The sequence below is a fragment of the Camellia sinensis genome, chromosome 14 (genome assembly GCF_055761805.1).
Source record: "Camellia sinensis isolate YWXY chromosome 14, ASM5576180v1, whole genome shotgun sequence".
Lineage (NCBI taxonomy): Eukaryota > Viridiplantae > Streptophyta > Magnoliopsida > Ericales > Theaceae > Camellia > Camellia sinensis.
Window position 1 is genome coordinate 61,981,125 of NC_138974.1, and position 17,214 is coordinate 61,998,338.

General features: G+C 35.7%; 1 protein-coding gene across 1 annotated transcript; it reads left to right on the plus strand.

Annotated features, from left to right (window-relative positions):
* The first annotated feature begins 9,852 nt into the window (after positions 1 to 9,852).
* Positions 9,853 to 10,539, plus strand: LOC145807028 (uncharacterized). The gene has a single exon (XM_082904930.1). It carries the CDS (start codon positions 9,853 to 9,855, stop codon positions 10,537 to 10,539), a length of 687 nt encoding a protein of 228 aa, XP_082761056.1.
* Positions 10,540 to 17,214: the final 6,675 nt, after the last annotated feature.

Below are 17,214 nucleotides of genomic sequence, written 5' to 3' on the forward strand. Positions count from 1 at the left end.
CTGGTGCCTGTACACCTACATATATATATGAGCAGTGAGCTAAAGCCCAGTGAATAACATAAAGCGTAAAGAGGTTTAGAATGAATGTCCTTACAGTAATGAAAACAGTTCAATTCAATCAGTATTTCAGTCGTTCAGTACAGTAAACAGTCATATGTGGTACATCCATTAGCATAACAGTAACAGTAGGTCTTGAAAGACCGAACAGTAATGATGGCCATCAGTCAGTAAACAGTAGTGGTTCCACGAGGGAACCGACAGAGATCTCTGTAACAGTAACAGTAACAGTAAACCGTAGGTACTAAGGATGCCACAGTACAGTTCAGAAATAAAGGACATACATTCATTCAGTAAATAATACCAGTTCAGTAAACAGTTCAGTTCAGTATTCAAAAGATAACCAGTTGAACATATCTTTACACAATTGTTACTCACAGAGTCCTGGGCTACAGTATGCTAGAGCGTGTCTCCCCAGTTGCCAACCCTACACAGTTCACAGGTTGAACACACACTAAGCTATACAGTTGGGAAATATAATAACTTAATCCCTAATTCCTCGGTGTGTTCTACATCTATATCCTCAACAAGATGCCTTAAACTAGGCCTAAGAATGCCTAGAATGGGATGAGGATGCACAGATGTACATTTAAAAGCATGTTCAGGATTTTCAGAAAAACAGATTCCCGCTCGAGCTCAGGTTTCCCCGCTCGAGCGTACAGGCAAACAAAGGTACACGCTCGAGCGCAAACTTTCCCGCTCGAGCGTACTGTAAAAGTACTGGATGGGTGAAATCTCCGCTCGACGCCCGCTCGAGCTTGAGACATGACTCCGCTCGAGCGCCCAATACTCCGCTCGAGCGGACTGCAAAACAGTGCAGAGAGATGCTGGAAGCTCGATTTTCCCGCTCGAGCGGCACTTCTCCCGCTCGAGCGGACGACTGAAATCTGGAAATCCCAGATTCGAGTTCCAGGTTCAAAACCAAGCTCAAAAGCATCAAAGCCAATCCTCTTGGGCCCATTTTCTGGAAAACATTTATAAACACATAGAATATCATGTTTCAAAGCTCAATTTTTAAGAAATCAAAGCCCAAGGGTGTTTAATTCAAACTCAATTTAAACCATTTTTCCAAGGACAATCTTCAAACATGACATGCATGATCTTTAAATCATTTTCAAAGCTTTAATGCTGTTTCAAAAGAACTCAAGCCTTCAAAAACAAGATGAACTCATGGAGTATGACCAAAAGATGGACATGCATGTGAGGTATGATGAACCACAACCTCAAAACTTCAATAATACTAACATGCATGCAAAGATTGAGCTTCAATCCACCATTAATGAACCAAATCATGACTTAGCTCTACAAATGAGGCATGAACCATGCATGAATCAACTTAAAGACAAAATCAAAAGATGAAATTCATACCTAGGTTCCTCGAATGCAAGTCTAGAGGTTCAATATAGCAATCTACACTTCAATTCCAAGCAATTCAAGCCAAATCAACAAGAACAATTCTCTCTCTCTCTAACTCTCCTCTCAAGGTCGGCTAAGCTCGGGAGAAATGGCTGATGGAAATGTGTTTTTGATACAAGGTGTAATGAGGCTCAAACGTGTATGTTGAGTGGGCCACTAAGGGTGGCAATATGGTAAATAAACCAAACTCTTTAATTAGCTTATTTTATCTAATTTAATCATACCTAATCAGTTTTCAGATAAATATACCATAAAATCACATTAATTATGTGGATCATAAAACATCAATCAATTTCTAATTCGGCTGCCGATATGGCCTTCAATTAGTAGTTTAAACATATAAACATGAACAGATAATCAGACAATCAAACAGATAGAATGCAATTTAACTGACATATACTCAATCAATTCAGTTTCAATTTCAGTCAGTCAGTTATCAGTCATTATCCGTTTCGTTTAACAGTAATCGGTGATTATCGGTAATCGGTCAGTCATTAATCAGTAAACAGTATGAGGGTTGTTACAGTCAACCTTCACACACTACTAATAGTAAATTAAAAGGTAAAGATAATTCCTCTACATCTCAAATTAGTAAACCCGTTTATTCAACGCAAACACATCTTCATGAAGACGACACCACATCTCAAGAGTCACCCACTCAAACGGATTTTGAAGTAGTTCCTCCTGTTAATCCTCAATTATTAACTATTAATAAACCCTTTACACCCAATCTTAATAAACTATATGCTAAATTTAAATCCAAAGATAATAAATTTAAAAGACAAACATATAGGATTCAATATAATGACCAACAACAATCTAAAATCACCGAGAAATGGTATAAATTTATGAGTGAAATACGTACCAAAGTCAACTTTTTTGATTATCATGAAAATTATTATCAAAAAGTAAACACCATTATAGAGACTAAATGGAGAACCTCTCATAATACTACAGTTTCTTCGAGTCATCCTCCTTTAGAAACCATTCTCATTGAACATAAAGGATCAATCCTCCATGCTTCTTCTTTTAAGCTTCCTAGTGATGAATCTGAAATTAAAAAAGTAATTGAATAAAATAATTATACAAATCAATGTTTAAAATCTATTCGTAAACAATTAGATAAAATTGAAACTACTTTTGATGATTATTCTGTTAGTCATACTTCAACAAGTAAGACTTTAGAAAAACCTCTTGTTAATCTTCCTAGTACTAGGAATAGATTAAATTTAGTCACTCAAGATACTAAAACTGTTGAAGCTATTGAACAATTATTTACTAGGTTATCTACTCCTTCCAACGAAAAAAGAATTACTGTATTAACACAACAACTACCATTAACTATTAATAGTGATTCTGAGACATCTACTAATGATGAACTTAGCCATCTAGAACGACAATTTCATTCCGTTAATCTTAATCGAATTGTACGTTCAAAAGTAAACTCTACTACTCTTACCAAAAATTGGTACACTAAACCTACTCCACCAGATCTTCAATTTGAAGAAACCAACATTAATAATCAATTTTCTGTTTCTGCCAAAAAATTATATGAATGGAACATAGATGGTCTTAGTGAAAATCAAATTCTTCAACAATTAAATCATATGTCTATACCTTGATTATACTCAACTTGAGATAATCTCTCTACTTACTTCTAGTTTTACTGGTATGCTTAAATCATGGTGAGACAAATACCTCACATCTGATATGCACGAAACTATCCAACAAGCAGTCCAATTAGAAGAAAATGAATTTCTTATTTTTGATTAAGACATAGGAACTAGCAAACCTGCTGGCATAAATACTTTAATATTTACCATAATCAAACATTTTATTGGAACTCCCACTAATGTTAACTCTCGTATCCATGATTAACTTAGTAATTTAACTTGCCATACATTAAGTGATTCCCGATGGTATAAAGATGTTTTTACTTCTAGAGTCATGCTTCAAGATGATTGTACTAAATCATTTTGAAAAGAAAAATTCATTAATGGTTTACCCAACCTTTTTGCCCATAAAATTAGAGATGTTCTTAGTCAACCTACGGGTATTATAGAATATGATAATTTAACTTATGGTGATATAATTAGTACTATTGAAAAAGAAGGATTAAAAATGTGCATTGATCTAAAACTTAGTCAAAAAGTTGCACACGATAAATACAAAGGTAAATGTGAATTAAGAAACTTCTGTGAACAATACAAATTACCTCCTATTGTACCTTTGCGACAAAAACATAATAAAAATAAATCTTCACGCAAATCACATACTAAATATCAAAAGAAATATTCACCATCTAAATCGCCTGATAAGTATTATGCTAAACCTAAAAAGAAATATCAAAAGAAAAAACTCTAAAAAGTATAAATCTACCGAAGATGTTATCTGTTACAATTGTGGTAAAAAGGGTCATTATTCTAATAAATGTAAAGTCAAAGCAAAACTAAAGGATAAACTTAATCAATTACAAATTAATGAAGACAACCAACGTCAAATATTTGAAATATTCAAATTAACCAACACCCTAGATCAATCTCCCACTTCTAGTACTTCATCTAATGAATCAGATAATCCTAACCTTTCTAGTGATACTTCTGTTGGAAAAATGGTTTAATATAGGCATATTTTTTAGCCCAATTTTGAGTGGGCCCCAAACGTCTTTTGGGATAGGTCCGAAGAGGTGAAGTGTTCCTTGCCGCGTGGCAAGTCACACGGTGAAGACGAAACGTCAAAACCATTTATTAGTGAATGGAAAGTTGACATCGTTTTCGGGTCGAACATTAATTTCTTAGATAAAATTCATTTGAATTTTTTCAATAAAAAATATTGTGGGAATTTAATTTAAATTCTAAATTCAAATTTTAGGTTCCTAAGTGGTTTCCTAAAGTTTGTAATTGTGGGAATTTAATTTAATTCTAAATTCAAATTTTGGGTTCCTAAGTGGTTTCCTAAAATTTGTACCTCTTCCTTTATTTATTAAACTATTCAAATAGTTTAATATATATATATATATATTCCAAATAGTTATTAATAATAAAGTTCCTAACAGTTCCTTTGTTTGTCCACCAACGGACACTTTTCAAATGTTTGAATAGTAGTGTTCGTGTACAACGGTCAGAATTGTTTGAATTCAACTATTGCACCTGCTCTTTCAAAAGTGCATCTGTTCATTCAAATTGTTGTACTTGTTCGGGGACTATATTGCCTATAAATTGAGATTCTATTCCAGCAATCTTTACACTTAGAGACATCCAAAAAATCAGTCTGAAATTCTTTTCTCTTGTTGTCTAGATTTTCCTTTTGCATTATTTCTTCATTCTAGTTTTAGAATAAATATTCAGAGAGTTAGATCATAGGTTTTGGTTCGCCGAATAATTTGTTTTGGAGTGCTACTACAAATTGGTTAAGATCATTGTATCTTGGGAGATAGACACCACTCAACCATAAGCACTATAGCGGGGCGAATCCGTCTTAAGGACAGAGTGTCACACACTCGACTTGATCTCTAATTATTGATTCGGTTCAACAAAATAAATTCTGTAAGTTTTATTTTATTTTGTTTGAATTATTTCAATTTATTTTATTTACACAGAAGATTGTTCCAACAATCTTAAGACAGAATCAAATTATTCTGTTTACAGAATTTTTCGTTTGTTTCCTTTTCTCTTTCTTCTTTTAAGAAAAATATTTTCTGTGGATTTACAAAATAATATTCTGATTGGAAAAATAAAAAGTGATTATATACTATTTGACAGATAGTAGTAATATACTGTCTAATTTCTTTGACAACTAGTAGTACGATATGGTGTCATTAACAATTCAGAATATATTTTTGTAGAATTTTTTCAGAAATTAATATTGGGTTTTAGATATTATTTTCTGAGATTTCATTACTTAAAATTCTGTTTTAGTATTTTAATTATTGAAGTGTTACAGAAATTAATTTTCTGTGTGGAATTAATTTGGTTGAATAAAATTTTATTTTATTTTCAAATTAATTGAAAAATAAAAGTTATATTCTTATTTCTTTTATTTTACAGAATTTAATTCCCTGTGTGGAATTAATTTGGTTGAATAAAATTTTATTTTATTTCCAAATTAATTGGAAAATAAAAGTTACATTCTTGTTTCTTTTATTTTTTACAGAATTTAATTCTGTGAATTTGGTTTAATTTTCTGTGTAGTGTAAATTCTAATTATAATTTTGTTTTATAAATTAAAATTGATGGCTACTGAAACTAATGCTCAAACAAGTACTATTGTGGTGGCTGCAATTGCACCAACCCCCTCTCCTGTGGTGACAGTACCAATAAATCATGGAGAGAAGCCAGAGAAGTTCTCAGGAACTGATTTTAAAAGATGGCAACAGAAAATGTTGTTCTATCTTACAACTCTGAACTTGGCTCATTTCCTCCGTGAAGATGCTCCTATTCTGAAAGAGGATGAAACCGATCGGCAAGTGGTTGCTGCGGTTGATGCCTGGAAACATGCCGATTTCCTTTGCAGGAACTACATCTTGAACGGACTTGACAACACATTATACAACGTCTACAGTCCTATCAAGACAGCAAAGGAACTTTGGGAGTCCTTGGAGAAAAAATACAAAACGGAAGATGCCGGCTCAAAGAAATTTGTGGTAGGCAGATTCCTAGATTTTGTAATGGTTGATTCAAAAATTGTGATAAGCCAAGCTCAAGATTTCCAATTCATTCTGCATCACATTCACGCAGAAGGCATGTCTTTCAGTGAATCCTTCCAAATTGCAGCCTTAATTGAAAAATTACCAAAAGGTTGGAAGGAATTCAAGAACTACCTCAAACACAAGCGCAAAGAAATTTCTTTAGAAGAATAAATTGTGCGTTTGAGGATTGAGGAGGACAACCACAACTCTAAAAAGCGGGCTGGTAAGCATCCTATGGAGTCTAAGGAGAATGTGGTGGAACATGCTTCAAAAACCAAGAAACGAAAATCTTCTGGAGAAAGTTCATCACAAGACTCTAAAAGGGGGGAAAATAAAAAGTACAAGTTTAATGGCAAATGTTACATATGTGACAAAGAGGGACATCGAGCGAAAGATTGCCGTAGCAAAGGCAAAACCAAAAGAAGAACAGGCAAGAAGCCTGCTCAAGCCCATATGACCGAAGTGGACAATATTTCCAATGGTATACATGATATCAATCTTTCTGCAGTTGCTTCCGAGGCAAATCTTGTCGGAAATCCTAAAGAATGGTGGGTGGACACTGGTGCTACTCGCCCTATTTGTGCCGACAAAAAGATGTTCACATCTTATTCTATAGTGAACAATGGTGAACAACTTTTTATGGGCAACTCCTCAACTTCCAAAGTTGAAGGACAAGGAAAGATTGTACTCAAGATGACATCAGGAAAGGAACTCACTTTCAACAATGTACTGCATGTACCGAACATTCACAAGAATCTTGTTTCCGGATCTTTGTTGAGTAAGAATGGGTTTAGGCTAGTATTTGAGAGTGATAAATTTGTACTTACTAAAAATGTGATATATGTAGGAAAAGGTTACATGTCTGATGGCCTTTTCAAGTTAAACGTAATGACCGTTGTACCCTCAATTATTAATAAGAATACATCTTCTTCTTACTTACTCAAGTCTTCAAATTTATGGCATGGTAGACTAGGACATGTTGTGACACCCTGAACGTTTAATTAAATACCACATAAATATTTATAGTTATATAATTGTGGGTGTATGTGATAATATATTATTAAATAATTAATAAAAAATACATAATCTAATTTACCACTGGGTTATATGGGATTAATTAGGGATTCTTATTTAGGGCCAAATTAACAGAAATATGAAATTTTAATACTGGTTGGGTCAAATTAAAGTTAAAGATAGTAAATAAATAAATATATAATAATAACAATAATGAAAAATAATATATGGAATAATAATAATAATAATGGCAATAATAAAATGAATAAGTTATATGTGTTATGTAAATTAATTTGTCATTTTAGTTATCAAATATATGACGAGGAAATTTATTAAGGTAAATTAAGTACTAGTTCTATTTGAGGTATATTAGTTGCTCAAATTTATCAAATAAAAACAAATCAAGGACCATCAATTATCTTAGATTACAAATCTTGCCCAGATTTATCAAATAAAAACAAATCAAGGATTATTAATTATTTAGATTACAAATCTGCCGAAATGAGAAATGGAGGGGCCATCTGGATACCTAGGCGTGGGTAGAGGGAGTGAGTCATCACCTTGGGCCTTAGGATAAAGTTGAGTCATCACTTGAAGCGTGTATAAATAGGGGAGAAAGTGCTGTAAGCAAAGGGAGAAATAAAGAAAGAAAAAAAAATCGAGAGAGAGGTACGCAAGTTAAGGGTAAAGAAGTTATAGTAGGAAAGTTGTGATAGTAAAGTAACACTAAGGGCTATAATTAAGATGAGTTATATTATACCTTGATTTACCATTATATGTTTTACGAATGTTTTGAGTTACCATAGCTTATTTTATACAAGTTATATTTATTAAGTTATATAAATAAAAGTTATGTTTATAAATATTTCAGTTACGTGGGTTACTTTCTAAACCCTATTTACTTAAAAGGAAACCCACAGATATGTTTGTTTAAATTTTAGTATATATTTGACTATAACCTTATAAACAATTATGTTTTGTAAGTATCACCACGGGAGTCCCAAGCCTTGGGGGACTTAAATAACCACTGGTGTCTGTTTGACCACTTTGTGGTCCTCTGTTTGTCATGAATCCATTGACCTCTGTTCTGACTGTCACTTCTGTGACCTCTGCTCTGTTCTGTTTATACCGTGGTTATGATTATTTATTTACATAATTTTTGTATTCTGCCACTTTAAATAAATTGTCATTTTAAATTAAATTATGCAAATATTTTAGCCTAACTAATTATCCATGGTTGTTTTGTATTCCGTACACTCTTGGCATAATATTTCTCACTCTGCTGTGTGCTTATAGCTGTTACCCTTTCAGGTGACGAGATGCACCCATAAAATGGAACATGCACATGGACTGATGTTGAATCACTATTTTATCTTTCTTTTTTTATATTTTTGCTCCCTTTTGTTTCTAGTTGGGGCTAGTCACTGAATAATAAAATAATGAAAGCCCTAGAAATGTATTTCATCTTTCTTAAATAATAAAATGAAGTAAAATTTCTGTTTACTTATTTTTATTTCCGCTTGCACAGTTTAATTTGCTTCGAATAAGAATAAGTTAGCAAGTTGCGATTCCAACCCTAAGCCCCTGAGGTTGGGTCGCGACAAAGGTAGTATCAGAGCAACAGTTCAAAAAAAAAAAGAGGTTATAAATAAATTTATAAATAAAACCATATAGCTAAGAAAAATATAGTAAAATAAAAATAAAATAAAATAAAATAATAATAATAAATATTTGCCTGTGACGTTAGTTTTCCTATGTAAAATCTCACGTTTATTCTGGTATTGTAGGGATGTCAGAGATTTACCTTGATGATGCTTTTTGGGATGACCTCCAGGCCATCAATTTAGATGAAATCTTAGCCGAACACCCTGCCCCCGCCCTCGCCCCCGCCCCCGCCTCACCTGGGGGTTGGGGAGATTCCGAGGAAATAGTCAGGGGATTGCACCCAGGCCTTGGCCGGTTGATGGGTTAGCCAATTTATATCCAGGTTGACCCTACCGACGTCCCACACTTATTATGGAGGCACAACCTTGTCCATACACGCAGACGTTTTCTCGAACTATCTCGCGTCCTTGGTGTCGCCCCGGGTCACGACCGCCCACATTATATTATAGGCCCTCTACCCCCAGAGTTTGCAGCCAGGAAGGGGAACGTGTACCCTGAGGATTATATTTTCACCACAGTCCCTAACCCACTGGAGATCATTAATATTCAAAATGTTGACTTTAATAATGACCTGTCATATGTTGAGACACCTGGTTGGATTGTCGACCGCACATTTGTGGGTCATATACGGTCTATCCCCATTTTCACGGTCCAGGTAGCATGGATGTGTTTTGGTGTAGTCTAATTGGGGTGGGAGTTTGAGCTTTTTATGCAGCACTATTTCCCCTAGTTTTTCGACCCATCTGACCCACCACTCCAGATCTGGGTAGTAGAAAATCTTTTGTATGCTGATCCTGATGTGTTCTAATCCCTTTTTGTTGACTTTCGTTTTTGTTTACCACAGGGATGGGACACTAACCTATTCTGACTAATGTAATATAAATTGTAAAAAATAAAAATAAAAATAAAAATATGTAATGTTGGCATTTCATATAAATATAGATTGTGCTACATATATATATATATATATATGCTGCGTTGAGAATATAATGCCTCGTTTATTCCTTTGTAGAATGGCTAATAATGGTAATGGAAGTGTGTCATCAGTTAGTGGCACTGAATCAATGGAAAGAGTAATGGAAAGAGCGATTACTAGCTTTCTGCAAGCCTTGCAAACTAATATCAATAATGGGATACCGGAACGGCGAGAAGGGCCGGTTATCATAAAACAGTTCCAGGATCTGAAACCCACCACATTTACCGGCGCCCTAGACCCAATGGTAGCAGACGCTTGGATTAAAGACATGGAAAAGATTTTTCGTGCCCTACCCTGCACCAAGAGACAAAAAGTAACTTTCGCCACTTTCACTTTCAAAGACAATGCACAGGAATGGTGGCTTCTCGCTCTGGCCAAAGAAGAAATTACGATTTGGGTAAGATTCTTGGAAGTATTCTACGAAAAATACTTTCCAGATTCATTGCGGGAACAGAAGGCATCCGAATTCATACATCTTAAGCAAGGAACCATGACGGTGGCCGAATACGAGAGCAAGTTCACACAACTCGCTCGGTTCGCAACATACGTCATCCCCACTGAAACTCGAAAAGCAAGAAAATTTGAAGCAGGATTGGATGCTGAAATTAAAGACAGACTTGAGGTTTTGAAATTGCCAACCTATGCAGAAGTGGTGGACCGGGCGTACATAGCAGAAAAGGGAATTAAAGCCTCGCGTTCTAGAGAACCAAGCTATAAGAAGTGATTTTGGGAAAGAGATAACAGAAGACCTGGTGTTGCACCCCATAAAAAGGTGAACATGGGCATAACCAGCTCAAGCCACCAAGGTCCGACCAACCCCCGAGGTGGCACTATTCCAAATTGCCCCACTTGTGGGAGGGCTCATTGGGGACAATGCCATCGAGACACGGGAGCATGTTTTAAATGCGGACAGTTTGGCCACTTGTTAAGGGATTGTCCAAAGATGATTAACCCTACAGCCAGCCCCTCTGGCCCAGTCAGGAGACCCGCGGGACCTGGAGGAGAAAAGAAGGATCAAAACCGCCAAGGTCGGGCTTTCGCCTTGGTACCTGGAAAATCGGAAGCTACTGAAAATGTGATGTCAGGTACACTTTCTGTCTGTGGTCTTTTAGCTCATGTCTTTATTGACTCTGGGTCAACTCATTCTTTTGTTGCACCACACTTTGCTACCAAGTTGACATCAATACCCGAACCATTAGGATATACATTATCTGTGTCTTTTCCTTCTGGTAAGTCTGCCTGTAGTACTGATGTGTACAGATCTTGTGTTGTATTCCTAAAAGGGCAAAACCTTATATGTAGACTTGATTCCCCTCCACATTGGAAACTTTGATGTAATATTAGGTATGGATTGGCTGGCTGCCAACCACGCCTCTATCGATTGTAAACCCAAAAAGGTCTCTCTCAACTTACCAAACCAACCCGAACTTGTCTTTGATGGGACTGAAGTTTCTAACCCTTCCTGTATTATGTCCTCCATGGCAGCCCAACGACTTCTGAGAAAGGGTTGTGGTAGTTATATTTGTTATGTAATTGATACACAAAAAGAGGCCTCCACTGTCAATGCAATTCCTGTAGTTCGAGAATTCCCGGATGTCTTTCTTGAAGATCTACCTGGTATTCCAGTTGATCGGGAGATTGAATTCACCATTAAAACCCAACCTGGCGCATAGCCTATATCAAAAGCTCCTTATCACATGTTGATGACAAAATTGAAAGAGCTGAAGACTCAACTCCAGGAACTCTTGGACAAAGGTTTCATTCGGCCTAGTACCTCAACTTGGGGAGCTCCAGTATTGTTCGTGAAGAAAAAAGATGGCACAATGAGATTATGTATCGATTACAGGGAGCTGAATAAGGTTACCATCAAGAATCGATATCCTCTGCCGTGAATCGATGACTTGTTCGATCAACTTCAAGGCGCACAAGTATTTTCCAAAATTGACTTACGTTCTGGCTACCATCAACTAAAAGTTAAAACGAAAAGCATTGAAAAGACTGCCTTCAAAACTCGTTCTCGTCATGCCTTTTGGCGTCACAAATGCCCCAGCAGCCTTGATGGACCTCATGAACAGAGTGTTCAAACCCTATCTTGATGAGTTCATCATCGTCTTCATTGACGACATCCTCATATACTCCAAGTCACTAGAGGCCCATGAGCAGCACTTGCGAATGGTTCTACAAACGCTACGTGATCATAAACTTTATGCCAAGTTGAAGAAATACGAATTCTGGATCACTAGTGTACACTTTCTCGGTCACGTCATTAATAAAGGTGGCATCTCGGTTGACCCCCAAAAAGTTACAACAATCGTGGACTGGCCACGACCCACTAATGTGTCAGAAATCCGAAGTTTCTTGGGTCTAGCTGGTTATTATCGACGCTTTGTGCAAGATTTCTCAAAGATAGCATCGCCCTTGACCCAGCTAACTCAGAAGAACACACCCTTTAAATGGACTGATAAATAGGAGTGTTGCTTTCAAGAATTAAAAGGTCGACTTGTGTCAGCCCCTATACTAGCACTCCCTATCGGAGCAGATGGGTTCGTAATCTATAGTGATGCCTCATACAATGGGTTGGGTTACGTTCTCATGCAAGACGGAAAAGTCATTGCTTATGCGTCACGACAATTAAAAACTCACGAGAAGAACTACCCAACTCACGATTTGGAATTGGCTTACGGTGATCTTTGCTCTCAAAATCTGGCGTCATTATCTCTACGGTACAACCTGCGAGATTTATACTGACCACAAGAGTCTAAAATATCTATTCACACAGAAGGAACTGAATATGAGGCAACGACGGTGGTTGGAATTTATGAAAGACTACGATATAGAGATTCATCACCATCCGGGCAAAGCTAACGCGGTAACAGACGCACTGAGCCAAAAGACGACGAGAAGTTTGGCATGTACTCTCGTTTCCCGCAAGATCAATGGGTTGCTCGCCAACGTAACCGTGGAGCCTACATTGATTGAAGAAATGAAAGCGCGCCAATGGGAAGATAAACTTTTGAAGAAAATGTACAAGGAATAAGGAAGCACGCCTGATCTTGATTTCATTATAGGCAATGGAATACTGAAATTTCGGAATCGAATTTGCATACCCGACATCCCGGAACTCATAAAGAAGATACTGGAAGAAGCTCATAACTCTAGATTTGCAATCCACCCTGGCAACACAAAGATGTATCATGATCTGAAAGAACACTACTGGTGGACCGAAATGAAAAGCGATATAGCAAGCCATGTTTCCAAATGTCTGCATTGTCAGCATGTTAAAGCAGAACATCAGAGACCTGCAGGGCTACTGCAACCACTCTCTATTCCTGAATGAAAATGGGAACACATTATTATGGACTTCGTGGTTGGGCTACCACAGTCATTTTCGAAGAATGATGCAATATAGGTTATAGTAGACCGATTGACAAAGTCAGCACATTTTCTACCAATCAAAATCATGTACCCTCTGAATAAGTTTGCCACTTTATATATCAAGGAGATTATTCGGTTGCATGGTATCCCAGTTTCGATCGTGTCTGACCGAGACCCTCGTTTCGTATCTCACTTCTGGAATAAATTGCAAGAAGCTTTGGGAACTACACTAAAGTTCAGCACGGCTGATCATCCACAAACCGATGGGCAATCTGAAAGAACAATCCAGACATTGGAAGACGTGTTACGTGTATGCGTGTTGGACCTCAAAGGTAACTGGGATGAACACCTGCCTTTGGTGGAATTTGCTTATAACAACAACTATTAGGCAAGCATTGGAATGGCGCCGTACGAAGCTCTATATAGAAGGAGATGTTGATCACCTCTGTGCTGGACGGAGGTCAGGGATAGGAAATTGTTAAGCCCCGAAATCATGCAAGTCACCAGTGAGAAAATCAAACTCATCCAACAGCGGATTCGCACTGCTCAGAGCCGCCAGAAAGTTATGCAGATACTCAGAAATGAGACTTGGAATTTCAAGTAGGGGATCATGTGTTTCTCAAAATCTCACCAACAAGAGGAGTGATCCGATTCGGAAAGCGAGGAAAGCTAAACCCACGTTACATCGGGCTATTTGAGATGCGGGAAAGAATTGGTCCTGTAGCCTATCGCCTTGCACTACCTCCTGAGCTATCTAATATCCACAACGTGTTTCACGTTTCAATGCTCCGACGGTATCTCCGAGATCCAGAACATGTCATCGATTATGAGAACTTGGAAGTTCGAGAAGATCTCTCTTACGAAGAACAACCAGGGCAGATTCTCGGTCGTCGTAATCAAGTTCTCCGAAACAAGACCATACCACTGGTAAAGGCCTCATGGCGAAATCATTGCATCGAAGAAGCTACGTGGGAAACCGAAGGACAAATGCGAGCCAAATACCACACCTCTTCGAAAATTAAGGTACGTCAAATTTGGGGACAAACTCCTATTTAGGAGGGGAGAAATGTGACACCCTGAACGTTTAATTAAATACCATATAAATATTTATAGTTATATAATTGTGGGTGTATGTGATAATATATTATTAAATAATTAATAATAAATACAGAATCTAATTTACCACTGGGTTATATGGGATTAATTAGGGATTTTTATTTAGGACCAAATTAACAGAAATATGAAATTTTAATACTAGTTGGGTCAAATTAAAGTTAAAGATAGTAAATAAATAAATAAATAATAATAACAATAATGAAAAATAATATATGGAATAAGAATAATAATAATGGCAATAATAAAATGAATAAGTTATATGTGTTATGTAAATTAATTTGTCATTTTAGTTATCAAATATATGACGAGGAAATTTATTAAGGTAAATTAAGTACGAGTTCTATTTGAGGTATATTAGTTGCTCAAATTTATCAAATAAAAACAAATCAAGGACCATCAATTATCTTAGATTACAAATCTTGCCCAGATTTATCAAATAAAAACAAATCAAGGATCATTAATTATTTAGATTATAAATCTGCCGAAATGAGAAATGGAGGGGCCATCTGGATACCTAGGCGTGGGTAAAGGGAGTGAGTCATCACCTTGGGCCTTAGGATAAAGTTGAGTCATCACTTGAAGCGTGTATAAATAGGGGAGGAAGTGCTGTAAGCAAAGGGAGAAATAAAGAAAGAAAAAAAAATCGAGAGAGAGGTACGCAAGTTAAGGGTAAGGAAGTTATAGTAGGAAAGTTGTGATAGTAAAGTAACGCTAAGGGTTATAATTAAGATGAGTTATATTATACCTTGATTTACCATTATATGTTTTACGAATGTTTTGAGTTACCATAGCTTATTTTATACAAGTTATATTTATTAAGTTATATAAATAAAAGTTATGTTTATAAATATTTCAGTTACGTGGGTTACTTTCTAAACCCTGTTTACTTAAAAGGAAACTCATGGATATGTTTGTTTAAATTTTAGTATATATTTGACTATAACCTTATAAACAATTATGTTTTGTAAGTATCACCACAGGAGTCCCACGCCTTGGGGGACTTAAATAACCACTGGTCTCTGTTTGACCACTTTGTGGTCCTCTGTTTGTCATGGATCCATTGACCTCTGTTCTGACTATCACTTCTGTGACCTTTGCTCTGTTCTGTTTATACCGTGGTTATGATTATTTATTTACATGATTTCTGTATTCTGCCACTTTAAATGAATTGTCATTTTAAATTAAATTATGCAAATATTTTAGCCTAACTAATTATCCATGGTTGTTTTGTATTTCCTACACTCTTGGCATAATATTTCTCACTCTGCTATGTGCTTATAACTGTTACCCTTTCAGGTGACAAGATGTAAGCGAAACCCATAACCCCACAAAATTGAACCTGCACATGGAGTGACGTTGAATCACTATTTTGTCTTTCTTTTTTTATATTTTTGCTCCCTTTTGTTTCTAGTTGGGGCTGGTCACTGAATAATAAAATAATGAAAGTCCTAGAAATGTATTTCCTCTTTCTTAAATAGTAAAATGAAGTAAAATTTTTGTTTACTTATTTTTATTTCCGCTTGCGCAGCTTAATTTGCTTCGAATAAGAATAAGTTAGCAAGTTACGATTCCAACCCTAAGCCCCTGGGGTTGAGTCGTGACACATGTTAATTATAGATCTTTGCGTAGATTAATTAATATGGAATGTTTCCCTAAATTTGACATTGATTCAACTCATAAATGTGAAATTTGCATTGAGGCGAAATTATCTAAAACTCTTTTTCATTCAATTGAAAAAAGTACGAAACCACTTGAACTAATTCATAGTGACATTTGTGATTTTAAATCAATTCAAACTAGAGGTGAGAAAAAGCATTTTATCACTTTTATAGATGACTATACTAGATACACTACAACGAAAATGACTTTTTATAGCATGCAATGAATGCTATCATAAGTAAATTATAGCATTCGATGGAATGCTATGTTAGCCCATGTTATTAAAAGTCTTTAATTTTTTATAACATTCATAAAATGCTATGAATGAATGCTATGAAAAGTGTATAATAGCATTCTTGGAATGCTATGATATGGTACGAAATTATTAAAAAAATATATAATCATAGCAGTTTGTGCATGCTATGAAATATCTTTTATAGAAATCTAATAATGTTATCATATATCTGATTGTAACTATATATGAATGTTATATTGTATTTTGCTAATAAAAAGTGTGTGTGTGTTTTTTTTTTTAATTTTTCCATATAGAAAATCCCAAAGCAACCAAGGCTCTCAAAATATTTTCATCTATTACACAAAAACATGTATCATCAAGAGGAAAACATTCAACACAAATTTCATTAAAGCATCCAAGTAATTACATTGTTTTACCAAAGCACCAAAATATAATCTCCATATCCGTAAAGGACAATTTATAAACAATTTAGATCTCTAACATAACCATGTACAACTGAAAATAAGGTATACATTCATTTATCTTCTTCACCAACAACTTTCATCATTCAAACTTCATTTTTTGGTGAGTTTAGTCCCTCTTTATTTGTGAAGCCACCAACAGCAACACCAAAATGAAATTCCCTGGTCAACAAAAGCATTTGGAAAAAATGGTGGATGATTAACCAATTCAGAAATCCTAAGGATTCAATCTTGGCTTAGTACCTAAGAAAAAAAAATTGATGATACCATTCAAAAACCCTAGTAAGTAGGAATATTTATACTACTAAACTAATGAAATTTCACCAAAAAATTAAAGCAAAATGGCTGGAAGCACTAGGGGGAGCACTAATGATGTGGCAGTGGGACCCGCCCACTGCCTACGTCTTTTTTTTTTTGGTATTCCCAATGCATTAGTGCTATTAGTGGTGCTTTTTTTAGTGGTATGAATCATTGTTGAAAATTAAATTCAAAAGAGAAATAAACAAGCCATATTAAAATTAGTTTCTAAAGA

Bases quoted from the DNA above. Each gene is read 5' to 3' on its own strand.
- LOC145807028 (XM_082904930.1), top strand. From the start codon at position 9,853: ATGGCTAATAATGGTAATGGAAGTGTGTCATCAGTTAGTGGCACTGAA.